Source organism: Mastomys coucha, unplaced genomic scaffold (assembly GCF_008632895.1).
Source record: "Mastomys coucha isolate ucsf_1 unplaced genomic scaffold, UCSF_Mcou_1 pScaffold21, whole genome shotgun sequence".
Classification (NCBI taxonomy): Eukaryota; Metazoa; Chordata; class Mammalia; order Rodentia; family Muridae; genus Mastomys; species Mastomys coucha.
The window spans coordinates 54,851,490-54,863,874 of NW_022196904.1; the positions used below are offsets into that span (position 1 = coordinate 54,851,490).

At 48.4% G+C, this 12,385-nt stretch overlaps 1 protein-coding gene across 8 annotated transcripts in view; it reads left to right on the forward strand.

Annotated features, from left to right (window-relative positions):
* Nucleotides 1-12,385, forward strand: part of Apba2 (amyloid beta precursor protein binding family A member 2) — a 227,677-nt gene that overhangs the window by 197,462 nt on the left and 17,830 nt on the right. For 7 of the 8 annotated variants that reach the window (XM_031386875.1, XM_031386881.1, XM_031386876.1 and 4 more), the window contains 3 exons: nt 8,423-8,568; nt 9,544-9,579; nt 11,717-11,803. In XM_031386875.1, the coding sequence (XP_031242735.1) occupies nt 8,423-8,568; nt 9,544-9,579; nt 11,717-11,803 (269 nt within the window). The remainder of the gene's footprint in view (nt 1-8,422; nt 8,569-9,543; nt 9,580-11,716; nt 11,804-12,385) is intronic. The other variant, XM_031386883.1, reaches the window with a different exon arrangement.

Sequence of the window (12,385 nt, forward strand, 5' to 3'; positions counted from 1 at the left end):
CTTCCTCAAAGACCCCGTATTTACCTAGCTTTCTTATATAACCCAGTGTTAAGGAAAGTACCACCCATAATGAGCTGGGTTCTCCTCCATCAATTAGCAATCAAGACAAGCCCCACAGACATGCCCACATCTAATCTAGACTGCTCCTCAAGGGAGGTTGGTTCAGAGGACTGTATCATGCTGACAATTAAAGCTGACCATGACTGTTTTCTTTCTCACAGTGGTCTTGTTGGCACAGAGTGTAAGTCTCTGTGTCCTTCACTTGGTGGCACTTTTTGCACCCTGGACTAGGTTGGTTGCTTCCTGATGGTGTTGTCTGCATGCTCCTCTGTTCATGTTCAGGAAAATGGTTAGGGTTTAGATACAGGGCAGTCATAATCAGTTTGATTGCTTGGGCAGAACTTTATAAATATCATTTCATCTTTTATTAGGAGGCTTATGGTATCTGGTGATCATTGTTTAGATCCATTCACTGGTTATTCTGATAGCATCTTTTCCCTGCTGTTGATTCTGTGAACTCCTAGACAGATGGACTTTCCCGTGGCAGACATTTGGTTATCCTGATTATAGTGCACAAGAAAAGCTGGCAAAGTCTTGAGCCCTTCTCTTTAACAATGTTTAAAAGAATGGGCTTCCCTACCAACTTGTAAAGTAAGCAGTGGGCTATCACTGGGCATCCTTGGGTTACAGCCTGATAGGGTGGACCTGAAGACAACTTGCTTACAGATGCCTCCATATTTCCATAACCAACTGGCTTTTGGAGGTTAGTTCCTAAGTCTTACCGTGACGGCCTTAGTATGTTCCAAAATTCTGACAGAATTTATTTATTTTGCCCGGATAATGGAATCATTTAGTTCTTTTATCATGAAGTGTGGCAAAGTAATGTTTAGAGACCAAAATCTGGGTGAGGTTGAGGCTCCTTGCTGCAGAGCTTAGGAAGTGGGCATACATGGTAAAGTGGCACAAGGCTCACAGCAATCCCATCTCCTGATACTTACTGCCATGCGTACCCCTCACCCTGACCATGAGCTGGTAAAAGTGATGAATAGGATGCTGCTTCCAAAATTAGGTTATAGATAGAGTGGTTTATGCTTCTGTCCCTCTTGCTTGTTCTGTAAGAGAACCAAGCTGCTGTGCTGTGGTCCTCTGTTGCCCTCCAGAGAGGCCAGCTGGCAAGGGACCTAAGTCTCTGCCAACAGCTCTGGCAGGGAACTTGGAATTGGCCTTTCTTGTTCAGGCCTTAAGATTGTAACAGGCTTCACAATTACCTTGACTACAGCCTCCCATGGAGATTCTGAGCCAGAGGCCCCAGCCGAGCCGTAGCTGGATTCCCAAGATAATAAGTGTTTGATGTTTTAAGTCACTAAATTTGGGGGTAATTTTTATGCAATTATACTCAATAAACAATAACTAGTGTGTTATATTTTCAAAGTTGAACTGCATAATGATTCATACAGATCTTTTCCCAGGGCTTCAGGGTCCTTGCATTTGAGCTCTCTTGTTCCTGCGTCCCAGGTTCTGATTCTCAATGTGATTGTGATTATGCATTTGTCTTAACTCTGCTAATCACGCTCCAGTTCCAGAGACAGCAATGTTGCCAAGGATGCAGACCCGTAGGCTCAGTTAGGATTTCCTGGCTTTTATTCTTGTCTTTCCAGCACAGCCCAGCAGGAATGGACCGCCAAATGACTTCAAATGGGGGAAGGAACCATCTCCATCCCCGGGGAGGCTCTGGGACATAGAGTCCCCTTCCCATAGCGTCCTATCCCAGACCCATACTGTGCCTGTGGCAGCTTTTTGTAATGCTTGGAAATCATATTTAGTTGTTTGATTATGTCACAATTGAGTATTTAGATTCATTTATTTCATTTTTCTTTGAATTCTTAGAAATAAGCTTTTGGGACTGTGAGAGATGGCTCAGTGGTTAAGAGCACTGGCTGCTCTTTCAGAGGTCCTGAGTTCAATTCCCAGAAACCACATGGTGGCTCACAACCATCTGTAAGGGATTCAGTGCCCTCTTGTTGAATGCAGGTCTACATGGAGATAGAACACTCGTATACATAAAATAAGTAAATAATAAATAAATCTGTTTTTTAAGCTATTTCAAAAAACACCAAGCTTTTGTCAATATGACTATGAAAAGTACTTTCATGGGTCTAAGATGAACACACAACACTGGGCATGTGTAAAAGTATTCATTCCTGGCTGCTTCCCTCCTACCTTCTCTGTAGAAGCCTCTCCATATAGACTATATATATATATATATATATATATATATATATATATATATATATATATAACATTTAATGTAGTTTTCTCTAAATGTTCCTTGATTTGTATGAACTTTTAAATGGATACATAAAATAGAAACATCTTTTTTATTTTCAGTTTTATATAAGGTTTTATAGGGGTTATTTGATGTTTCTTTACATGCTTGGTTTATGCAATGGTGAGTGTTTCGTGCATTTTCATTGTAAGCTTATATCCCACTCTTTCAGTGAGAAGCAGTGAATTTAGATTTCTCTCTCCATCATTGCCTTTTTCCTAAACTCCAGTCCTAGGTGCTAGTCACCTTCCAAGCCGCTCCGTCAGACCCCAGTGTAGGCTGTGCCCAGGGAGCTCCCAGGCCTTTTCATTCACAAATAGTGCCACAGAAAATACCCCTTCCTGTTTGACCAGGTTTTATTTTTAATTTATTATCCTTTTTTCTTAGAAGCCATTCACTCAGATACAAGCTAATACCTAGGGTGTCCTTGGCAGAGCTGGGGACTGAGCTGCACACGGCTCTGACCTTTTCTGCTCTGCCACGGCTTCTCCTCTTGCAGCCACTGACCCGTCACTCACCGTGTTCTAGAATAACACACCGTATCCCTGCGATGTGTCCCTGTCCACGATAGTCCTGCCTGTCTCAGGCCTGGATTTACAGTAGCACCATCTGTTAGTAGCAGAGGCCACTCTGTTCAGAGGGCTTCTTGGAGGACCGAGCTGCTGCAGAGCTAAGCCTTGCTCTGGAGCAGGCTCTGAAAGAGGGAAGCACCGTAGGCCGTAGAGCCTTTCCAGGGGTCCTGGAAGCGATTCCTTCCACACTTAGGGGCTCCTTCCTGTGGTGTGGCTCTTCATTGACCCAGGTGGCTACCCTGATATGTGGATTTAAGAGTACCCCCCAGAATGACAGATGTCTGGCCTTTCTGAGGCTGTGGAGACAGGTGTCTGTCCCTCTGCACCACAGTCCTCACAAGATCTGCGGCCTATTCCTCCCCCTCCCTCCCACTATATCCATCTGTCTGTCTCATATCCCTGCACACTTGCAATCTTCCTTTCCTCCTTGGAGCCTGAACTGGGGAACGGCTCACAGTCTGTCCCTGCCCACACGCCTCACCGCATGGACTGGCTCCCACCTGCTATTCCTTGAAATGGCTCCAAGGTCACCCCTGGCTGCCTTGTCAAGATGCCCAGTACATGGGGACCCCTTGTAGATGGCCTCTTGCCAGCCTGCTACAGATGGGCTTGTGTCTCTCTCCAAGCCCCTTCTTGTCATGTTGCCTGGCAAAGCTAGTTCCTGGGGCCTCCTCCCATCCCCTTGCCCCATGTCCTCCCCACGGTGACTCACCCATGCCTCTAGCTTCAGTTGGCAGCTCTCAAAGCTCATTCTTAATCTCTTGTCTAAACTGGGCAGTCTCCTGAGCTGTACTTGGAAGGTGCCCTGGCTCCTGCAGCTAAACTGGTCCAAAATCCTCACTCCAGAAGGCAGTCCTTTGCCAAGGGACCCCTCATAGTAAGTAGACGCTCCTCCGGTCATCTACCATGGATCCTTTAAAAAAAAAAAACCCTCCCCACCTCATCTCACATTCAGAGACTAGATCTCTCAGTCCCCATCCTCCTCCCGGTCTACACCATTTCTTGCTTGCTAGGACCACTGCAGTGGCCACTGACCCACTTGGCAGCTTTTTGTTCTTCCTCTCTGTTGTTTGTCTCTTTAGAGGAAGTGGTGTGGTTGGGCCATGTCTCTGGCTGGTAGCCTGAAATGATAGTCTCTCAGAATGGCTCCAGAGTTCTCACATCTGTTTTCTCTATACTTTGATTTATTCCAACTGCTGGCTCATCCCTCGCATCAGGCCATCTGAGCATCCTTTGGTCCTCTTTCTGTGACCCCAGGACCTTTGTGCCTGCTTTTGCCTCAGCCTAGAAGGTTCTCTTTGACTTGCTGATCCCTTCCAGTGTTAGAGACCTACTCATGGGCAATCCCCCCCTGCTCCTCTAGCTTTCCGGCCTGCTTCCCCTCCTGCGGGGCCATACCTTCTCTTCCTGGTGTGAGCCACCACTGTCAGCCTCACCCTCTGGCCAGTGAGCCATGTTTTGTGACATCACAAGTCCTCACAGGCAGGATACTGATTTGGGGAAAGCCATCTGACCTTGCTTCAAATGGCGCTTCTCATAAAATGGGATAATGAAGTTGGTTTCATGGAACTGTAAAGGACGGATGGCCGGGATCCTGCTGTCACACAGGGCTGGTGAGTCAGACAAAGCAGCTGCACCTGGGGCCTCCCAGTTACACAGAATTCTACCCGTTTGGCACTGTGCTCCAGCCCCACAACCATGCCCTGGGGCACGCAGGCAGAAATGGGAAAGGTTTGGAGCTCAGGAGACTAACAGACTAGGCTGGTGTGCTGGCAGCCTCTGCCCACTCCTTACACGAAGGATTTATTGTCCCACCCTGGTAGCATAGCAGAGATGTGTGATACTGGGTATAGCTTCATATGACCCCCATAAGACCCACAGTACTACACCCATCTGCTCCATAAGGCAGGACAGCAGGCTCACTAACTAAGCTGCAAACAATGGCTGATTCTGGCAGGGAAGGAAGAACAGTACCTCGCACTCCTCTCAACTGCACACACAGGGGATATGTTCTGTGTGAGTCAGAGGTACATCAAGCAGGAGCAGGCTGCCTTCTGGGGACTCAGGTTCACCTGTCAAGCATTTGTGGTTGCTAGCTCTCAGTCGCCCTCTGCTGGTGTCAGCTAAGGGTTGTTGCCAGAGTTAGGCAAAAGAAGAGCGAGCGCTCCACACAAAGGGTCTGCACCTTCCGCTGGTCTCAGATTAATGAGGACTAACAGTCCTGTCAGAATGGATGGAAACATGAGCTTGAGCCTCATCGAGGTCCAGAAAAGCCGGTCAGGTTGCCTAGGTGACTGGCAGGAGTCATAGGGAGCACCTTCTGAGAAGGGGAGTCAGACCTGTCCCTGTCCCTGTCCCTTCCCTCCCTCCCATAGAATGGAGGACACCTCTGTAGTGTAGACCATAGTATTGGCTGAGTCTCACTAAGGGCAGATGAAATCCCTGCAACCATCCACAGGGCACAGTACTACACCCATCTCCTCTTCACACACTATTGTTGTAATGGGCCCCACTTGGGGGATGCAGGCCTGTGAGATGCCCCTCGGCCAGTAGACATCTGATCCGTCTTCACTGGAGTGAATGAGAAAACTGATTTCCTTCAGCCTGAAGCTCCAGAGGTCAGACTGGAATGCTCTGCATTGATAGTTCCTGTCCTTTGTGTTGGATGGCCTTAGAACCCCCTGGTTGGTTCACCTGTATAAAGGCCATAGCTGCCATCAGCCAGCTCCAGACCTTGGGCAATGGTGCCTTTGATCACAAAAAAGGAGCCTGATTAGACCCTGATCATGGAGAGCTACAGGGTCAGTGAGGCTGTCTTGTGGAGGCAGGGCGTGGGAGACCTTTCGTGGGAAAGCCAGTGTGGGTCTATGACCTTCAGGAAGTGCTTGACTTGGAAAACCCCCAACTGGGGAGGGGTCTCCTGATTCTGCTCTCTTCTACTGTGGCTACCTGTGGTTTGCACATGCCTGTCCTAGTCCTGGGTCTTACTGAGTTCTTTTGGCCTGCTCAGATGCTAAGCAGGGTCCTCGACTCATCCCTTGAAGTCTCAGCTGTGTGCTCAGAGGAAGGTCAGCGTCTTAGGGGCTGCAGGCTTGCGAGCCCAAGTCTTGATTCCTCCTCTTTATTCTTTGATCATTTGATACATGTATATAATTAACTTTGGACATTTCTATACCCTGTTACCCTATCTCATCCCTCCCTCTCCTCATGAAACCTTTCTTTTCCAATAAGCCCCCTCCCTTTTCATATGTTTGTGGTATTTGTGTCCATGGTGTGAGTGAGAAAGGTAGGAGAGAGGGAGAGAGAATCACACTAAGTTTATTGGCAGCCTGTATGGCACAGGTGGGGTTTATTTACTGGAGTATGAGCCCTTGTCAGTGGTCACACCACTCAAGAGAGTGATGCCCCTTTCTGAGCAACCATTTATAGATCTTGAGGAGGGGAATCCTCATGAACTCCTCCTTATTCAAGGATGAAATGTTGATGGACCCAGCCTTGTGCAGGTGACCACAGCTGCCTTGAGTTCACAAGCCCTTTCTCTGAATGGCTCTCATTCCAGGTGTTTCTCTGAGTGTAGTGAACCCTCTACTCCTTCAGTCCCTCATTAAGAGTGAAGTAACTGGCTCACAAACGCTGTCACCCTGGGACTAGGCACTTGGCTATCAGATGCTAGATTTGCCTCCCTCTGGGTGCCAGCTCTTCTCTCTGACCTAGTAGCCATCTCCTCCTCTCATCTGAGTTTGGGCTAAGATGCTCACAGACACTTGGTTGCTTTAATAGCTGAAGGTACCTTCCACAGAAACTATTCCTTTCTGCTCAGAGCCAAGAGCTCCTCATTGCTGGAAGCTCACACCTCTCTGTTCCTATCAGGAGCACGGGGCCAGTGTGTGAGGTCCAGAGCCACAGCATGTGCCCCACCCTCACCTCCAGCAGCTGCCCTTACTCTGTGTGCATGTATGCAGTATGTGTTCATATAGGGACACTGGTGGCCAGCACTATAGGAGCCTGATGATCTAGGATGGAGTTCTAGGTGAGTGGGGCTTCATGAGAGTCCATGATGGACTGTCATCCACCAGAGGGATTCAGCTGGATTTAGTCTTTTTGACCCAAGCTATCATGGAGCTAGAGGCTAGCATGGGTGGCTGGAGGAAGTGTGATAGCTAAGCTGCCACCCCAGGGACAGAGGATGCAGCTGCGCTAACCATCAGCAAGGTGACAGTGGCATTGGGAGGAGCAACCTGTGGTGCGATGGTTTGCCAGGCCTCTGTGTGCTGTTGCTGGATCGCCTGTTAGAACCCAGAAAGCCTGGTCTTATCAGTTGCACCTACATCCTGTCCACTCATTTCCATATTGCCTATGGGAGCTTTTGCATCTCAAGTGCAGAACTCAGTCCTTGCAACAGGCAGGACAAGCCCTGAAATGGTCACCATCTGTCCCTTGGCTTTTTTTTTTTTTTTTTTTTTTTTTTTTTTTTTTTTTTTTTTTTTTTTTTTTTTTTTGGTTTTTTGAGAAAGGTTTTCTCTGTGTAGCCTTGGCTGTTCTGAAACTCGGTCAATAGACAAGGCTGGCCTTGAACTCATGGAGAGTCACCTGCCTCTGTCTCCTGAGTACTGGGATTAAAGGCGTGCACCACCACGTGGGTTTTAATGTTTTAGTTTATTAAAATTACAGTCATTCCACCCTCTGTGTCAATGGAGAACTGGTTTCAAGACCCCTTTGGGAGCCACCCACATCCCTTGTATAAAAATGTAGTTTTCACACCTTCCCGCACACTCAAATCCATCACTAGATGGCTTAACAGTGCCTGCTACAGTGGAAGTGTCATGTGAACAACGGTCACACTGTACATTTTAGGGAAGAACCACAAAGGGAAAGTCTGCACTTGCCCAGCGTGGCCATCTCAGGTCTCACGGCATAGTGCATGATCTTAAGTTCACAGGTGTGAACCCAGGTACAGAGCGATAGCTGCATCTTCAGAAATGGAGCCAGTCTTCCGTTAAAGTGCTCAGATCACATGTGTCCATGGCCCTTGCACTACAGAGGTGGAACACTCTGTCAGCAGAGCTTCTGCTGTGCTGCCATGGTCTAGAAACAGCAGATAGAGCCAGGACCGTGTTGCCCGGCTGGGGCCTGGATCGGTGGGATAAGAAGCTGCAGGCTAGCAGGAGTCCCACTGCACAGTGGAGGAGGGACCCTCACACACCTCCGTGAGAGTGTTGAACGGGCTGCTATGTTTGGGAAGCATTCCCATGGCAGGTGCTTGCCCCCCGGGGAGGCTGAGCTATCTTGCGAGACAGTCATCTGGGCTCCTGGAGTACCCCTCATCACCCCATTCCTGCAGAGTGATCTAGCCATGTGTCAGTTATGTGACTTATACCGGGTTTCCCTGAGCTGCAGGTCCACTGCAGAGCTCAGCCCTCCAGCTTCGCCATCCTGGTTGTCTTACCTTGTGCTGGGTTCTTGTCCTTGTCCCTGGTTCCTGGGGGTCCTCTTTCAGGAAGGTCCTCACTCTGTACTTCCTCAGTTCCAGGGCCCTGTGAGCCAGAGGACCTCATCGATGGAATCATCTTTGCAGCCAACTACCTGGGCTCCACCCAGCTGCTCTCTGAGCGCAACCCCTCCAAAAACATCCGAATGATGCAGGCTCAAGAAGCTGTCAGCAGGGTCAAGGTGGGCTACTTCTGGGCCCTGAGGGCTGCTTGGGTGGGCCCCTGGTTGGGGGGGTGCAGCTCTGAAATGGGAGGAGTACAGTGGAGTACAGGTGCTCTGTCCAGCACAGAAAGCAGGCATGGCCCAGCATCTCAAAAGAGGCCTTATAGCCTGGCTGGCAAATGCTCAGCTGGACACAGTTGTCATTGACTCCTTAAATACGGTCCACACAGTCTCTGGAAAGTGACTTTTCAAAGATAGCTGATAGCTCTGAAGCATTCCCCTCTTTAAGCATCTTTGTATGGAGACTTAAATCCTGTCCCCACAGTGTATTTTTAGCACGGAAGTGGTTCAGAAAGCAAGGAAGAATCCATCAAATGTCACTCAAATGCATAGCCTTGAGGAATACTGACACACTCAAAGCTCTGTAGGCTTTTTGGCCTGTATGGTTTTCCCAGCAGGTGATGATGGGCAAGGGAAATATGAGGCCACAGTAACACCAGGGGGAGGGAATGTGGCAATGTGCCCCACCCTGGATAAAGTGGAGCCTGCATATACTACCAGCCTGTGGGAGTGTGGAACAATGTCAGCCCCCTCATCTCACTCCCACCACACACTAACCTCTTTGGATGGGAGCAGAGGGCACCAGGAGACAAGACCATCTGTGCTGGTGAGGAGAAAGTAAAGCAGGGGGCTCCGGGGCTGAGCCCAGCCAGCCCCTGTCCCTGGACAAAGACTCTGGGCCCTATGGCTCCTGACCTAGCCCTGCCTGTTCCCTGGTACCTGATCCCATCCTCTGGTATAGTCATTTCTTCCACTGGGGCTGGTGTGCATGAATGGCTTTTTTCCTGTGTGTTCTCAGCACAGTGGTGGTGACAGTCCATCGGTCCCTGCAGGGGACTTGCAGAGTTTGAGTTCTTCCTATTAAGCACAAGGCTGAAATAAACCTCACCTCAGCTTCCTTCCTGATTTTCTTTTCTCTTCTATGCTACTCAGAGGATGCAGAAGGCTGCTAAGATCAAGAAAAAAGCGGTGTGTAGGGCCCATGTGGGCCGGAGACAGTGGTGCTTGTGCGTGTGTTTGTGTGTGTGTGTGTGCGTGCGCACTCTGGCATGTGCATGTGTGCGTTGGTGGGTTGGTGCATGCCTTGTTCTATGCATGGGGGCTTCTGGTGGGAATTCAAACAATACCACAGAGTTCATAGGCTTTACTTCCTCGTTAGGAGAATGCTGAATTTTAGAGGGTGAAATGAACTCACCCCTCTCCCTCTGCCCAGGCAGGCTGGATGTTAAGAGTCTCTTAGCAAAGCAAGATTAGGTTGCAGGCCTGGGGTTGGGATGTGCTTCCCTGAAGTAGGTTGCCTGCTTGCTTGCAGTCTCCTGAGAATACTGGAGTCCTTATGGATCGATGAGGTTCTTATACTATTTCCAGATCTGTAGGCCCAGAAACTCTATAGAGATATAGGCTCTGATGGAGCTAGATACAGGACAGCTCTTTTCAAAATGGCCATCAGCAGCCAGGCTACTTTGCTCAAAAGGACTTCTTTCTGGGCAGGACCTAGGGGTCATGGTGCAAGGCCCCTTTTATGATCTGGCTACAAGTAGTTGGGAGTACTGTGCTGGCTGAGCCATGGCCCATCCTGATCTCTGGTATCCTTTTGTAGGATTTTGCTTCTCTCCATCTTTTGCCAGGCCATAGATGACCAACCCCTTCCCTTTATAGGTCATAGATGACCAACCCCATCCCTTTGCAGGTCATAGATGACCTACCCTATCTCTTTGGAGGTCATAGATGACCAACCCCCATCCCCTTTGTCAGTTTCTCCTCCATGTATTTACTCACCGTCCAAGTCTAGTCCACATGAGTTTCTTCACTCAAGTTCCTTCACTGAACTCAGCCAACCTATAGCATTGTTTTAATTTACTTCTGGCTTTTCCTACTTTTGAGCCACAATCCCATAACATAACATATAAGGTATAGTGACACCTATGTTTGAAGATATCATGGTGGAGTAGTGAACCCATTTAGATTAAATGCTACCCTAAACAATTAATTTAAAATTATAATGCTGGGGATTCCATTGATGTCAAATACAACCCAGGTTTTTTCAAACAGAGGAAAAACCCCTTCATATTCCTGAAGATTTTTCTTCAACTGGATTGTCTAGAAGTTTTTTTTTTTTTCCTAAGTATTTCAAAGTAGCATTATCTTGTGGTAGATGGACAGCCCCAAAGATCTTAAAACAGAACTAAAATGTATATAGTCACTGAGATACAGGGCCTCTCTCTGAATTAGAATTCTTGAGAACTTGTCTTCAGGGAGAATTGCAATTGGAAGTTTGTCTTCTAAGTAATGAAATCCCACTCTCTGCTATGTTGTCATGGAGGATACCACTGTGGGCCCCCTAGTGACCATCCTGAATTATTTACTCCAGCAGGCAAAGCAGTCCTGGTGGTGAGGACGTGGGGCGGGGGAGATTCTTTCTCAGTGCTGCTGTGAGGTAACTGGGATCCTCATAGGTGTGAAAATCAATTAGAAGCTGCCCGGCTTAGGGGCAGGCCTTGAGTAGCTACTCAACCTCCAGAGCAGGAGGTTGAAACACAGCTGACTGACAGATGCAGCTGCTTCCAGTGATGGCCACAAACAAGGTGTGGCAGCTTCCCCCTACCTTCATATTACTGCCCCTTGATGCTCCATCCTGGTCCTGTCCTCCATCTGCCATGGTTTTTGGAAGGCCTGACCTCCAACCTGGTCCTGTCCTCCAACTCTCATCGTTTTCGGAAGGCCTGACCATGGCATCCATGTGATTGTGAACATTTAAGCAAAAAAGAAGGGCTAGGCCTGGGTCAAACTTCTTTGAGAACATTTCCCTAACCTCAGGAACATGCCTGGCATGTGGTGACAGTCACTGAATCCAGCAAGAATTAGCCAGGGGACCCTGCTTGCTGCCTAGGAGGGCCAATGCCACCCCAGGCACCTTCATGGCAAGCCACCTCTCCTCTCTATGCTCTGGGCCTTTAGAAGGAATTCTTCACCAAGCATACAGGCTTTCTGTGGCTCCCCCATTTTGAATTGGTGTTTCCTTGCATGTCACCTCAGGTCACTGAGTGCCAGGCAGCGAACTGTGGTGGATCTTTGGGTTGTAACCACATGTGTTGTTCTTTCTTAGAATTCTGAAGGTGATGCTCAGACGCTGACAGAAGTAGACCTCTTCATTTCTACCCAGAGGATCAAAGTCTTAAATGCTGACACGCAGGTAAGCACTTGAAAGACAGTTGTCCAGAGTCACCATAGCCAACTCCTACGCCTTGGATGACCTCAGAAGAGCAACCATCTAGCTGCAGAAGATCTCTCCCCAGGACGAATATGTGTATGCCTAGGGGATGGGCACCTTTGTTTATCTCTCACTGTCAGGGAATCAGGAGGTGACATGCTAGACTCCTGGTTCTCAACCTTCCCGATGCCCCAGTCCTTTAATACATCTCCTCATGTTGTATGACCCCCCCCCACCATAAAGTTATTTTTGTTGCTACTTCAAATCTGTTAATTTTCCTACTTTGTTATGAATCATAATGTAAATACTTTTGGAGATAGAGGTTTGCCAAAGGAGCCGAAACCTACAGGTTGAGACCCGCTGCACTAGACTTGTCCAGATCCCCTCTATCCTGAAGTTGATGGTCTTGCCAGCCTTCCTTGCAACATGGAAAGGACAAAATGGCGGTTTAAAATGACACCACTCTTTCTATTGTTGACTGACATTCTATGAAGCAGTACCCCGAATCTGCTCACTTTCCCACTAGACTCTGAGAACATGAGAGCTTGTGGTGTCACATGGATG